The 13,524-nt window shown below is 46.8% G+C and overlaps 1 protein-coding gene across 1 annotated transcript; it reads right to left on the bottom strand.

The window, feature by feature from the left end:
- Positions 1 to 7,851: 7,851 nt before the first annotated feature.
- Positions 7,852 to 8,460, bottom strand: LOC117452741 (arginine and glutamate-rich protein 1-like). Its single transcript, XM_034091492.1, has one exon. It carries the CDS (start codon positions 8,458 to 8,460, stop codon positions 7,852 to 7,854), a length of 609 nt encoding a protein of 202 aa, XP_033947383.1.
- Between the last annotated feature and the right edge of the window lie 5,064 nt (positions 8,461 to 13,524).

Below are 13,524 nucleotides of genomic sequence, written 5' to 3'. Positions count from 1 at the left end.
CAGCGGACCATTGCTTCAATCAAAGTCTCCCAGGAACTCCTCATTAAGTAACCATTAACGAATAATTCATTAATACAGTACCCCAGTCTGTTTACCAGCAACTAAGCATTAGTTCACTCAGGAACTCCTCATTAAGTAACCATTAACGAATGATTCGTTAATACAGTACCGCCCCAGTCTGTTTACCAGTAACTAACCGTAAGTTCACTGAGGAACTACTCATTAACTAACCATTAACGAATGATTCATTAATACAGTACCCCCCAGTCTGTTTACCAGTAACTAACCATTAGTTCCTCAATCGCAGTCACTGAGGAACTACTCATTAACTAACCATTAACTATCTAGTAGTTCCTCAGTAACTAAGCACATTTTGTGTACCTTATTGTAAAGTGTTACCGAAATGTCTTTGTACTGAAAGCCTCTTATGCAAGAGCTCATAAGAGTTTGTTAACCTGTGCACTCTGTGAAATAACACTCTAGATAGAAGCACTTAAACCCTTATATCTATAAAGTTCATCATGTAATACCTAAACGACGATAATGACAATACATTTCCTTTATGTTTATTTTACTGACAGCTGTCTTGAGTTGAATACCCATGAGTGGGCTCGAACCATGCGCTGACACATGCAAAATATGGAATCAGAAAGTTTGGGAGTATTTTAAACAGAGCAATTGTCATATTTGTTAAGGCTCCAAAAATCAACCTAACAAAGGGATGGAGATTGTCATGGCATTAATACCCTTTCCAAGAGTAAACATTGCATATTAATAGGAATATTGTTTTAACATGGGTCTGTACTGGGAATTTAAAGCATAAATGGTAAGGTAGAATGAAACCCTTTGGATCCCTACTACACTGATTAAACAGTCCGCCGGTCTTTTATCGGCGGGATTATACAAATCTGTACTTTCCTTTCTTTTGTACAATTGATCACATGTTTCTTTGCTATCGTAATTACTTTACAGTGTGTCCCGGCCAAGATGAAGGGATTAGCATGTGAATGTAAATGTGTTTGCTGCATAATTAAAGCAGAGGAATGCTGGCGTGGGATTGGTGGAGCAGTCGGACCCTGAGAAAGGCCTCTCTGTTTGTTGGTCCAGCAGGGCACAGAGACCTCACATTGTGAGTCTGGCCAGCGTTGGGTTACTGTATTGTCCATCGTTTTCCCACCTCCCTTTCCCTCTCTTGCACAGCCACGCACCAGAGAGGGGGAAGAAAGTGGCTTTTCATCGATGGGTCAGTTGGAGCATGCACATCAGGAACTCAGACTACAGGGGAGTCAGTCAGCTGGCTTCATGATCCTCAGCGATTCCCCAGCAACAAGCAACCTGGATGAAAGCTACCGAGTGACTCATTACCTCCACCAACCAATCAGAGTGCACTCATTAATGACAGGTTTATTGTTAAAGTGTACACTGGTCAGACTTCAAGCCAAGGTCCTCTGAGTGGGAGAGAACACCCACTGCAGAGCTTCAGGGAATCAGTGCAGAGTTCACTGCAGGACATTATGCTCCTAAACAAGTATTACTTGCTATAAATGTTGTCATGACCAATTAAAAACCACATTTGGCGGACTTTATTCAGCATTTTATTTCTGTTTGTCAAAGGGTTAACAACACGGCTGTAGCAGGTATTATAGTTCATGAGTCAAAGTTCAGTGTTTTTAATGAAGGTAGCCCCCCCCCCCACAAAGGTTTCCACTATAACCCTAAATTCCCAGCCAAGATCATGTCCTCTGTGCCCTAAATGGGGATGAAAAAGGAAAAAACACTCTTTATTTCCGTTATGAGCAATTCAGAAACACCAATTCATATCAGTTGCAAAAGTTTGAAAAGTGAGTGAAAATACACATTAATGTTTTTACAAAAGAAACTTGTCAGCCACTTGTCAACTAAGCCTATTAAGGCATCAAGACGTTGAATGTAGACAAAAAAGACATTCCTTTTATATTTGTCCTGTCATATGTATGACAGGCGCTAAGTGAGGAAGATAAGTGGAGTCATGAAAATTCATCACCAACAAGTGAGGTGAAGATGAGTTTGGAAATGTAAAACTTTTAAAAGGTTCAAGAGATGAAATCTTTTCCCTACCATCCTAGCTTATACCGTAATGTCTGTTGCCCCTTACTCTATTTTACTCTTTGTTCTCACTATCACACCACCGGTTACGCAACAAGTCTTGGCGAGAGGTCTGAGTCTCTGTTGTTGTACTGTAACAAGGAGCTCTGTTACAGAGTGTTTTGGCTGAAATCTTCCCCCTGAAACAGATGCCCCCTCCTCTTCTCAAGTCCCTCTCCATCAAACATGTTAACCAGTAAGCAGCCTTTCTTACATAATAGCATGGACCAAGCAGCTTATCTTAAGTAAGGCTGAATGGTGCTAACAATGTGCATTTGGAATTTAAGGTTGTCAAATTGGAGTCTAGACAGCACCAACATTAACCTCCTCTTTAAGTTTAGCTTAAACAAAAGGGGAAAAACAGCAACATCTGTAGAGGGCTGGGGGGTGTAAAAAAAGGGAGTCGTTTTAATGTCATGTTTATGTTAAGCAAGAGAACAAGGAAGACTTCCAATTTGCGCAAAACCAAAACCTATTGATGTGTTGATGAAAACAATTGTACAGTTGTTGAGTATAACCAGCAGTAAACGACACAGCTCAATGTTTAACTCGAGATAATCCTTTGATTTTAGTTATAAAGCTAAGTGTAGCTCATTGGATGTTTTTAGTGCCAAAGACCATCTCTTCGAGCAAAAACAGGTTACTTCGCTCTTTTAATCTTATTTAGAAAAATATCACTCGACACCAGGTTGAGAATTAATGATCAGGTTCTAATTTATTCTTGCAAGAAGGAGCAGAGTTAAATCACATACAAAGGATATGGGTTAACTCACACACATGAGGTATGTTGCGCCAAGGAACAGAAAAAAACATCAGGCTTATATAGTCCAAAACACGGAGAGTAAAGCCGTAAAAGGACGGTGGCTGCGGGTGTCGGAATGTCAGCTGTAGGTGAAGGGGATGGGACAACTGGATGGGTCATCTGTGACTTCTGGACTCCCAACAATGTGAGATAATATAGGAGGCTGTCTCCTCAGAATAGGACAAACAACCTGAAAAAATAAGTCCCTGTGTGAAGCTGACAATTGAGCGGCCCGACCAAGCAAGGTGTCACAAGTTAGACACTTCTATTATTGTTTGTTTGGTGGCTCATCTAAACTCTCCTGTCATTTCAGATCCCGCCTTCCTCCAGGCCCTTGTAATCAGCTCATTTCCCTCACCTGGTCTCCCCAGCCCTTCCCCTCACCTGTTACTCATTCCCTCATCACTCCACAGTATTTATACCACCTCACTATCACTTGTCCTTTGCCAGATTGTCTTGTCGTTTCCGCCAAGCTCTCCAGTGAGTGGTGTGCTCTAGCCTAGATATTTGTCCTGCCCGGTTTTTGATCCCTGCCTGCCTGTTTACGGATCTCGAGTTCCTGCCTGCTCCCTGTTTGGTTTTGGTTGCCTGTCTGACGGATTTACTGGTTTTGACCCTGCCTGTCCCTGACCTGAATAAACTGAACATTGCGATACACTGGTTGTATCTGAGTCGTGCTATTGGGTTCTGATCTGTACCTGTGATCGTGACACAAGGAGGCAGAGGCAGAACGTCCAAAAATACAACCCGGTGTGGGCATTTATTAACTCATACACATATGATATGACACGACACAGCCTCAATCTGCTGCTCCTGTGCGCACAGTCACCAGCCACCACACTACCAGCCTCCCAACAGACCAACACACTCTCACTCCCTAAGCGTCCAATAGCGACGTTTGGTCAGTGTCCGTGGCGTCCAATTGTGACGCTCTTAGGCTCCTTCAGCGTCATAAAGGGACGCAAATAGCTTTCAACTGATTGCAATGTATTCCCATCTGCGTCGGGATTTGACGCTCATGGAAGCACGGCATTCGTTTATGTCGGCTGCCCTTAAAGGTAATGTGAGCGTCCATTCCCAGGAGTAAAGGATGGCAGAAGACACTACACTACCCAGAATCCCCAGCTATCGTTTGGACTACACCATGTGCTCTTGACAAACCCCGTGATAGTCCTCAAGCTCTGTGATTGAAGAGTGTACTCCGAGGGTTAAGCCGATTCTCGAACAGCACTTGAAATGGGATGGAACCACGGCAGACTGTCCAAAACTGGATTTGAACGGGTCCACCGCGTCCCCCCTCCCCCACCCCGTCCCCAGAACTACACATGCTGGCTATTCTGTTTCGCAACATGTTCTCTATGGCACGTCTCTACTGGGAGTTGTAGTTTTAAAAGACGTTTTCGTATTTCCCATAATAAGAAGTTGCCAGTATTAAACTGTGCTTGTGCCCAATATGGGCAGTATTAATATATATACCCACATGCCAGCTAAGGTCAGAAGAGCTTTATTTAACAGCTGGTCTTATGTGTGTGACCCCTGTGATAACATTACATTACATTAATTGATAAGCCTGAAACATGCACTTGACAAGGTTCAGAGGCACATTTTGCAAATATGGCAGTAGCCATCGATCAGCTTAAGATAAGATACTTTATTGATCCCAAGTTGGAACATTTGCGTTACATCAGCATGTGTAACAGTTAAATATGCAGTTGTGTTTATTTGAAAATCATTTAGTATAATCACACAAATCCTGTGTTTTATATTCAACAATTCTGTGTTCTTTATTTATTGATTGTTCAATACCTGACAAGGCCGGAGATGAAATATCTACATACTTCTTATAAGAGTAATACATTATGTATAATATCAGTTAAAATAAGTGCTTCAACATAGTTAACATTGCTGGAGGTATGCACAAATATTGATAGATGTCTTGTAATGCACTATTGAGGAACCTGCAACCCAAGTTTTTCATTCAGTGCAGAACTACACCACAGTTGTGTAAGCCTATATGATATGTCAATAAACCTTAGAAAATCTTGAAATCTTGAACGGGATGTGCAAAATAGTCATTACATACAGTCTTTAATTAACAATTAGTAGAGAATAACGAGTAATGAATATACTTTATAGGGATCGTATTAATATCTAATAATAAAAATATTGAAATTCAATAACATGCTTTAACCACCAGGTGTCCCTTGATATCAGCTGTGCACCTTTATGGTGTAAATACAGCCTATCTACCAATTGGATCAAATATAAAAGTGAGCCGAATTAGTGTTGATACTGCAAGGAGACGTATTGTGTGAAAAGAAATGTAAGATGTTGTTTAATGGCTGATATATTTATGATCCACGTCACGTTTTCAGTTCCTCATGTTTGTCTTCTCATCAGGGCTCTATAAATACAGAACTACGGCAGATATGTAATATGTAATGCAGCCGAACCGTGTATTACAATGCCGTTATGTGATGACTTTCAAAGAGAAAAGCAAGCACACTCGGAATAAGGTATTATTATTATTTTGGTCTGTTTCCAGTATTTGTTAATGACGATGTGCTCTGAGATGTGAGACTGGAATTGCACAGGGGGGAAATAACGTAGGCTATCTTTAGATGCGGATTTTGTTAAACTAATATGTTTAGGCTGTGGACCAACACTATACATTGACGGGGAAGTGGGTAGCAATAAAGATAACACCATTAAACAGTTACACAACATAACAGAAATAATATCGATAGCAGCGTCCCTAGCAACCACCTTGGTAACAATGAAAACGTCGCGATTTCCTGAAGTAATCTTCGTAATAACTAGCAAACTAAAGATCATGTACATCCACTGCACACATAATCTGAAATAACAACTCATATTTCTCGCATCAAATGACATCAAAACGCATTTTAATGGCCAAACTAACTTTAAAATAGGCATTTTCTACCGAGGATAAAACGAATTTCGGCCATGTTTTCTTTTTCTGCAGGGAGAAATTTGAAGATCACGTGACATAGACGCCAGCCATCGGAATGAATGGTGAAAAAAAACGGGGTTTGTCAAACAGAGCACATGGTGTAGGCCAAACGATAGCTGGGGATTCTGGGTAGTGTAGTGTCTTCTGCCATCCTTTACTCAGAACACATATTTGTTTCTCCGAATCGAAGGGGAAAAATACAAAAGCATTGCACACAATTTAAACCAATCAATGTTGTGTAATTAACAAGGATAATCTGGTGTTTTTTAGTCGATGAGTAGTGCAGATATCACTGTAAAATCAATCGACAGTAAGAGGAGTACTGACTTCCGGGTGTAAAATTCTCCGTTATCCAATGGGAATGGATGTTCACATTGCCTTTAAGGGCAGCCGGCATAAACGAATGCCGTGCTTCCATGAGCGTCAAATCCCGACGCAGATGGGAATACATTGCAATCAGTTGAAAGCTATTTGCGTCCCTTTAAGACGCTGAAGGAGACTAGGAGCGTCAAAATTGGACGCCACGGACACTGACCAAACGTCGCTATTGGACGCTTAGGGAGTGAGAGTGTGTTGAACAGACAGGGCAACAGAGCCTAAATACACACCCACACTAATCAAACCAACAGGACACAGGTGAGGGGGGAGGAGACAACACAGGGCACCAGGTGCACACAATCAGCAACAGACATGGGGATAGGGGAACACTTTTCAACATAAAACCAGGAAACAGAGACAGACAAACTAAAACACAGACAGATGCACAAACTACATACACTTTGCCACCAATGAAGCTACAGAATCCGTAACGGAGGCCGAGATCTATGGCCCCAGAGATCGCCTCCGTTACATTTCCTCACCCCTCTCCCCTGGAAGCACAGTGTCTTAAAAACCTTGGCTTCCCTGCAAGGTTTCTGCTTCCCCTTGTGCAGCATGGTTTCCTCAGGGGGGGGGGCGTGAAGTCAGAAGGAAGCTTCCCTTTCTTCCTCTTCGGGATCTGATTCTTCCGGCCCGTCCACACTACAGCTTCGACAGCTTCAAAAACGGTTTCCAACGCGTCTGCCCATTCACTTTGAATGGGGTGACGTCACGTTGCCTCGCTTTTCGCCGAACTGAATTGTGGGTAGCATAGCGGTCCGTCTCCGGTGTCAGAAGTTGAACATCTTCGGAGACGCCGGACTAGCCAGCGCCAGCCAATCAAATCCCGTTTCTGAAAATCTGACAGCTCAAGCCCAAGCCAATCAAACCGCGTCTAAGCTGGGAGAGATATCCCGCCGTTCATTTCTATATTTCAAAAAAAGATGGAGGAGAAACTAATTATCACCGTAGCAAATCACCCGGTTTTGTATGACCAGACCCTCTTCACCTACCGGGATACAAACCGGAAGAACCAGGCATGGAGGGAGGTGGCAGAGACAGTGGGTGAAACTGGTAGGTTTTCGCCTGTTTGGGGAGTTTATATATATATATATATATATATTGCTCGCATAAAATCCCCGGGGTTTTTTGCTTTGTATGTCGGGGGCGGGAGATTCATATGATTGGTTGTTGGACGCGTTGCTCGAATAAAATCCCCAAGCTTCAGACACGCCCAGCTCCAAGCTTTTTTTGAAGCTGTAGTGTGGACGCTCCGTTCCTCTCCCGGCGCTCCTGCTGGTTCTGCTGCCTTACGCGATCTCTCTCCTGACGGATCTTTTCTGCCATTTTCACCCGCTCCTCCTGGGCTATAAGCCTCTTCCCCGTCTTTAGTTTCCTTCTCCTCTTCCAGTTTCTTCTTAGAGAGCCAGGACTGCGGCCTCTCTAGCTGAGCGGGATCCGCCCGGGACCGCTGCATCAGCGTGGCTATCTGCTGCTTCATCTGGATGAGCTCCCTCTCACGCTCCTCCTTCTCCTCCGTGCTGCGCTGCAGGCGACGCTACATGCGACGCTACATGCGACGCTACATGCGACGCTACATGCGACTTTGCAGGCGACGCTGCAGGCGACGCTGCAGGCTGCTGTTCACCTTCTCCAGCTTCTTATTGGCCGCTCGCTCCAGTTCGCTCTTCAGCTGGCGATTATTCTCCTCCAGGATTTTTACCAGCTCCTCCCGCTTAAATGTTTCTTCCTCCTTTCTGGCCTTCTGGGCCGTGAGGTTTGCCTGTCGCTGTCTCTGTCCCTCCAGCAGCTGACGCTCCATGATGCGCTCCGCCTCCTCCTTCTGTTGCTTTTGCCGGTCCTGCTCCTGGAGCTCCATGCGGTACTCTTTGATCCGCTGCATCACTTTCCTTTCTCTTTGGGTCTGGTCCCCATACCAGACGTTGATGCGGTCGAGCTCCTCAGCCAATCTGCCGTCTTGCCTTCGGAGTCTCCGTTCCTCTTTTATCATGAATACCTGCTCCTCCATGTTTCTCAAACAGCACTCCTCCTGCTTCTGATATCGCATGAATGACTTCATCATCTCCTTCAGTTGGTCAATCCTGTCCCCTGGTTGACCAGCCGTGGCCCCCTGGTCAGCTCCAGGCACAGCCACACCGTCATCTGGCTCCTCTCTTTGGTCGCTCTTCTTTCCTCTCGACATTTTCACCTCCTCACTTGGTCAATCCCACTTCTGACACCAATTGTGAAGCTGACAATTGAGCGGCCCGACCAAGCAAGGAGGCAGAACGTCCAAAAATACAACCCGGTGTGGGCATTTATTAACTCATACACATGACACAGCCTCAATCTGCTGCTCCTGTGGGCACAGTCACCAGCCACCACACTACCAGCCTCCAAACAGACAGGGCAACAGAGCCTAAATACACACCCACACTAATCAAACCAACAGGACACAGGTGAGGGGGGAGAAGACATACAGGGCACCAGGTGCACACAATCAGCAACAGACATGGGGATAGGGGAAGACTTTTCAACATAAAACCAGGAAACAGAGACAGACAAACTAAAACACAGAGATGCACAAACTACATACACTTTGCCACCAATGAAGCTACAGAATCCGTAACGGAGGCCGAGATCTATGGCCCCAGAGATCACCTCCGTTACACCCTGCCTCCTCAGAATAGAACAACAACAACCTGTCTTCTGTTATCATTAGAGGAGGCAGCTGCAAGGTCGTACAGTCTCACAGCCACACATGATATCAGTGCATTAAAACAATCCAAAGAGTGGATAAAACAGTATTTCTCCAACATATCCCTCCTGTTTATACTACGGAATAACATAGAACTTGGAAAATACAAATGATTATAAAGATTAAAAATTCATATAAAAAAGTACCCAAACGGCTGAGGTAGGTAGATTGTATAGGCACATGTTTTAATGTAATCTGAATGGATGCCATGGCCTAATTCTTTCTCTGTACATCGTCAGTTTCTATCACTCAGACCCGTTACTGTTTCCCTGCTAACGTCCACTCTTTAAATTCTACTGGGTTCTGTTGGTTTCTTCACTGGTTTGAGACAAGTGCCCTTATTGGAATCACCCCCCTTTGTAGCCAGACTTCACCACAGTAGAGGCGAGTTTCTGTCTTTAGGTTTAAACAGCTTCACAGTCAGGTGTATCCAGGATGGTCTCTCCGCCACTCTAACTGCAGTCGGTGTAGACAGGAGTACTTGGTAGGGACTCTCCCACTTGGGCGAGTGCCAGCTCTTCCACTTTATCGCTCTGGTGAACACCCACTCTCCTGGTTTCACTGTCTGTGTAGTGTCAGGTACTTCCTGTGCAGAGGGGACAATAACATTTGTGATCTCTTTTCTTCTCAACATTTTTGCCATATATTCTGCTGTGTTTTCACTCATACTCTCGTCCTCTCTTACAAATGATTTCTAGTTGGAAAAACTTCAATCCATTGTGAGTACATGTCAATGATTGTTAGACAATATCTCATTCCCTCACATTTATTTAGTTCAATAAAGTCCATGCAAATGTATTGAAACGGATATTGGGGCTCAGGTATTTTACCTCTCTTTGGTCTAAACCAGGGGTGGGGAACCTTTTTCCTCTCAAGGGCCATTTCAATTTTTACAATATCCTCAAGTTATTGACCTCTGCTTAAAAAAAACTAAAATCACAGCCCATTCATTTCATTCTGTGCAAAGAAAAAGCAACCTCTTAATCCAGATATCTCACCATGACTCGCGTATGCATGCACGTGCACGGTGTGGCGTGACCACCAAAACAAAGATATGGACACAAGATGTGTGCAAATGTATTTAGTTTCCTATCCATGTGAACATGATTTAAGTGGGGGGGGGGGACCTAACCTCCTCTAGGGGGGTCCGGGGGGCATGCTGCCCTGGGAAGATTTTTATTTAAATGTTGAAGTTAAAACCATCAATCTGGTGCACTTTGAGAGCAACATTAGGAGTTCTCATTCATAACACTCCGTTCAATGTCTCACTATGGGATGCGCCTCATCGCGGAGAAAACAGAAGCATCAATCTCATTACGCCAATCCTGATTGGCTGGTGATCTTGACGTCAGCGTCAGGGAATTCACCCCCTATAAGTAGCTTGCGCCACGACGCATGCGTCATTCAAACACCTCTTCTCACTTCAGAGCACATCTCTACAGTAGCCGGACAAGCTTCACTGTCCACAGACTGAACCCAAATACCCATTTCGGTCGACGGGCGCTCGCCGGCTATTCCTTCTGCTTCGCAGGAAGACGGTAGTACTAACGCTGTTAGTATTAAAAATCGACCTCGCCCTTCTCTTCCCGAGAAAGTAAGGTAGGTCTGATTTTTTAAGCTAGCAGCACACCTGTTGCTAGCTCGCTCCCTCTCTACCGACACCACGGTAGCGAGGAATTTTTTTCTTTTCTCTTCTCCACGGAGGAAGAAAGGATTAAAAGAGCATACTGTCACACCAGTCAGTATTCTCAGGGAATAAAAGACCCACACCGTCCTTTTCTCCGGATTAAGGACAAGGTGGTAAAAAAAATTTCTCCCATCCTACCGGTCGAGAGCGGGCCCTCTCCACGCCACGAGGCGAACAAGATGGACACCCCTCTCCCTCACACAAGAGGAGTCAGGGACTCGGTGGCTCGACTCGGTGGCTCGACTCTGCGGCTGCGGGTTGAAGATCTCGGGCACAGACACACACCAGGTCTGTTCGTCCTGCCTCGGGCTGGAACACGCCCGAGGCGCTATCGACAACCCCGGCTCGTGCGGACATTGTGTCCGCTTCACCGTAAAGAGCCTCCGCCGACGGTTAGCACGACAAGCTAGCCTGTCGGAACAGGACCCCCCCATGTCCACGGACCCGCCGGCCGGCAGTCAAGACGCGGGGGCGTCCGCCACAGAGAGTAAACCCCTCTCCGTGTCGGTCTGGGGCTCATTATCTGCGATGGCTATAGAACCGGAATCCCGCGCCCTGGCAGGCCGGGACCCGGTGACGACAAGACACCAAGCTGGGGCTCCCGGTTAGACCTCACCATGGTCTCACCCTCGGAGGATGTCCTCGAGCTGGACTACGAGGAGGACGAAGAAGAGGACGCCTTGGCGTTCCTCCTGTCCGAGTCGGATGAACAGGAAGAGGACACCTTCATGTCACCGGCTCAGGCTGCAAAGCCTGAAGCGAGGGCTGCTCTCCCGGGCGATAGCACACCAGCTTCGCCCGGTCTGAGCATGGACCTGCAGGCCGTGTGTAAACGCGCTGCGGCCAGACTCAACGTCCCGTGGTCTGAAATGGCCAAGGAGACCTCCAGGTCCCGCTACGAGGGGAAACATCTTCCCCAAGCAGCGGGGAAAAAGAGGCGACTCCTTCCGGTCTTCCCGGAGATGTTGGATGAGGTGCCGGTCTCGTGGAGAGACCGGCCCTTCAGCAACAAGGTCCCAATCCAGGGTGCCTCCTCCCTAGACTGTGATGGAATGGAGAAGCTCGGCATGCTCTGCATACCGCCCATGGAACCGCTGGTAGCGGCCCACCTCCTACCGATGGTGGGCCCGTCACCGAGCAGGAACCCCACGCTGCCAGCAAAGTCGGACCGTTTTCAGTCAGCAATGACTGAAAAGTCCTACAAAGCTGCAGCGTTGTCCGCCAGGGCCCTGAATGTTTCCTCGCTGCTAACCGCTTATCAAGCGGAGCTCTGCGAGGACCTGTCGAGTAACCCGGGGGCAGCCACTCTGGACGAGATGGCAGCGGTCACGGACATTTGTCTCCGTGTCCAACGCTGCGCCGTCCAGGCCACGGGCAAGGTAATGGGGATCATGGTGGTGCAGGAAAGAGCAAGATGGCTCAACCTCACCAACCTCCCAGACCGGGAAAAGGAGGATGTGCTGGATATGCCCATCGTTCCCGAGGGAATTTTCGGCTCCGCTCTCGCCTCCATGCAAAGGAGGTGTGAGACGAAGAAGAAGGAGGACGAGGCACTCCACCTCTGCCTCCCTCGAAGGGTCCAGCCGCTGCTTTCGCAGCAGTCCTTCGCAGCAGTCCTTCGCCCAAGCTGCCTCGAACTCTGCTCGGTTTAAAGCACCGAAGACGCAGAGGTCGCAGCCCGCCCCGAGTCCCCAGCCCAGGCTGGAGACAAGGGCAAGCTGGCCTAGAAAATCTCCGGTTCCGGCTGCAGCTCAGGCTCAGCCAACCCAGAATTGCGGCCAGCAGTCGAGGAAGAAGAAGCGAGCGGCGTGACAGCCCCTCCTTCTCCCCTCCGTGACAGAGCTGGAAGTTCATTCCCCAGCTCCGAATGTGTTCCCGCCGCCTCGAGAGATGCCTAACACCATCCTCAAGTCCGCACAAACACATGTCACACATTGGTTGATTCTTTTGTTATAAAACATTTGCCGCTGACGCATCCAGGCTTCAGGCCGAGGGCGCAGCTCAAAAAAATGAAAAGAAAATCAATAAAACCAATAAACAGCCCGTCAATTGTTCCCCTTCTGAGAGCAGCTACGGCATCTTTCAAAAGGCGGATTACTGACGGGTCTGTGAAGACACCACCGCCACGCGCATGCGCAGTGCCGGCTGGGGCTGTGAAGGCACCACCGTCACGCGCATGCGCAGTGTCGGTGGGTATTGTGGAAAAGGGACACCACTGTGTTCAGACACTAGAGGGCCCCATAACACAACAAATAAAGACTCAGAGGAGGAGATGTGACATCTCCACTGGCTCTAAGGAGCATGCAGTGGAAGATGCTCACATCATCTGCTTGGGTTTCAAGACAGTAACACAGGGCTACAGACTCCAATTCGCTGTCACCCCTCCTCGCTTCTCGGGCATTCTGCATTCGCAGGCCCGAGGAGAGTCAGCCCTCATTCTGGAGAGAGAGATTCTCTCACTCCTAGAAAAGAGGGCTATATCTATTGTACCCGCAGAGCAGAGTCAGGGCGGCTTCTATTCCAAGTACTTCCTCGTTCCCAAACGGGGAGGGAACGGAATTCGGCCAATACTTGATTTAAGGGCTCTGAACAAATATGTAAAAATATATAAGTTCAGAATGCTCACTCACACATCTCTGCTGCGGCTCGTGCGACAAAATGACTGGTTTACATCAGTCGACCTGAAAGATGCGTATTTTCACATCCCAGTATATTACCCACACAGGAAATATCTGAGATTCTCATTTCAGGGGATCTGTTATGAATTGTTACGTTCCCTGGTAGATCTAAGGGTACCAAGGGAAGTAGCGACACATAAGATA

The sequence above is a fragment of the Pseudochaenichthys georgianus genome, chromosome 1 (assembly GCF_902827115.2).
Source record: "Pseudochaenichthys georgianus chromosome 1, fPseGeo1.2, whole genome shotgun sequence".
Classification (NCBI taxonomy): Eukaryota; Metazoa; Chordata; class Actinopteri; order Perciformes; family Channichthyidae; genus Pseudochaenichthys; species Pseudochaenichthys georgianus.
The sequence above is the reverse complement of the archived record's forward strand: the minus strand, read 5'-3'. Positions and strand labels throughout refer to the sequence as shown.

Bases quoted from the DNA above. Each gene is read 5' to 3' on its own strand.
- LOC117452741 (XM_034091492.1), bottom strand. From the start codon at position 8,460: ATGTCGAGAGGAAAGAAGAGCGACCAAAGAGAGGAGCCAGATGACGGT.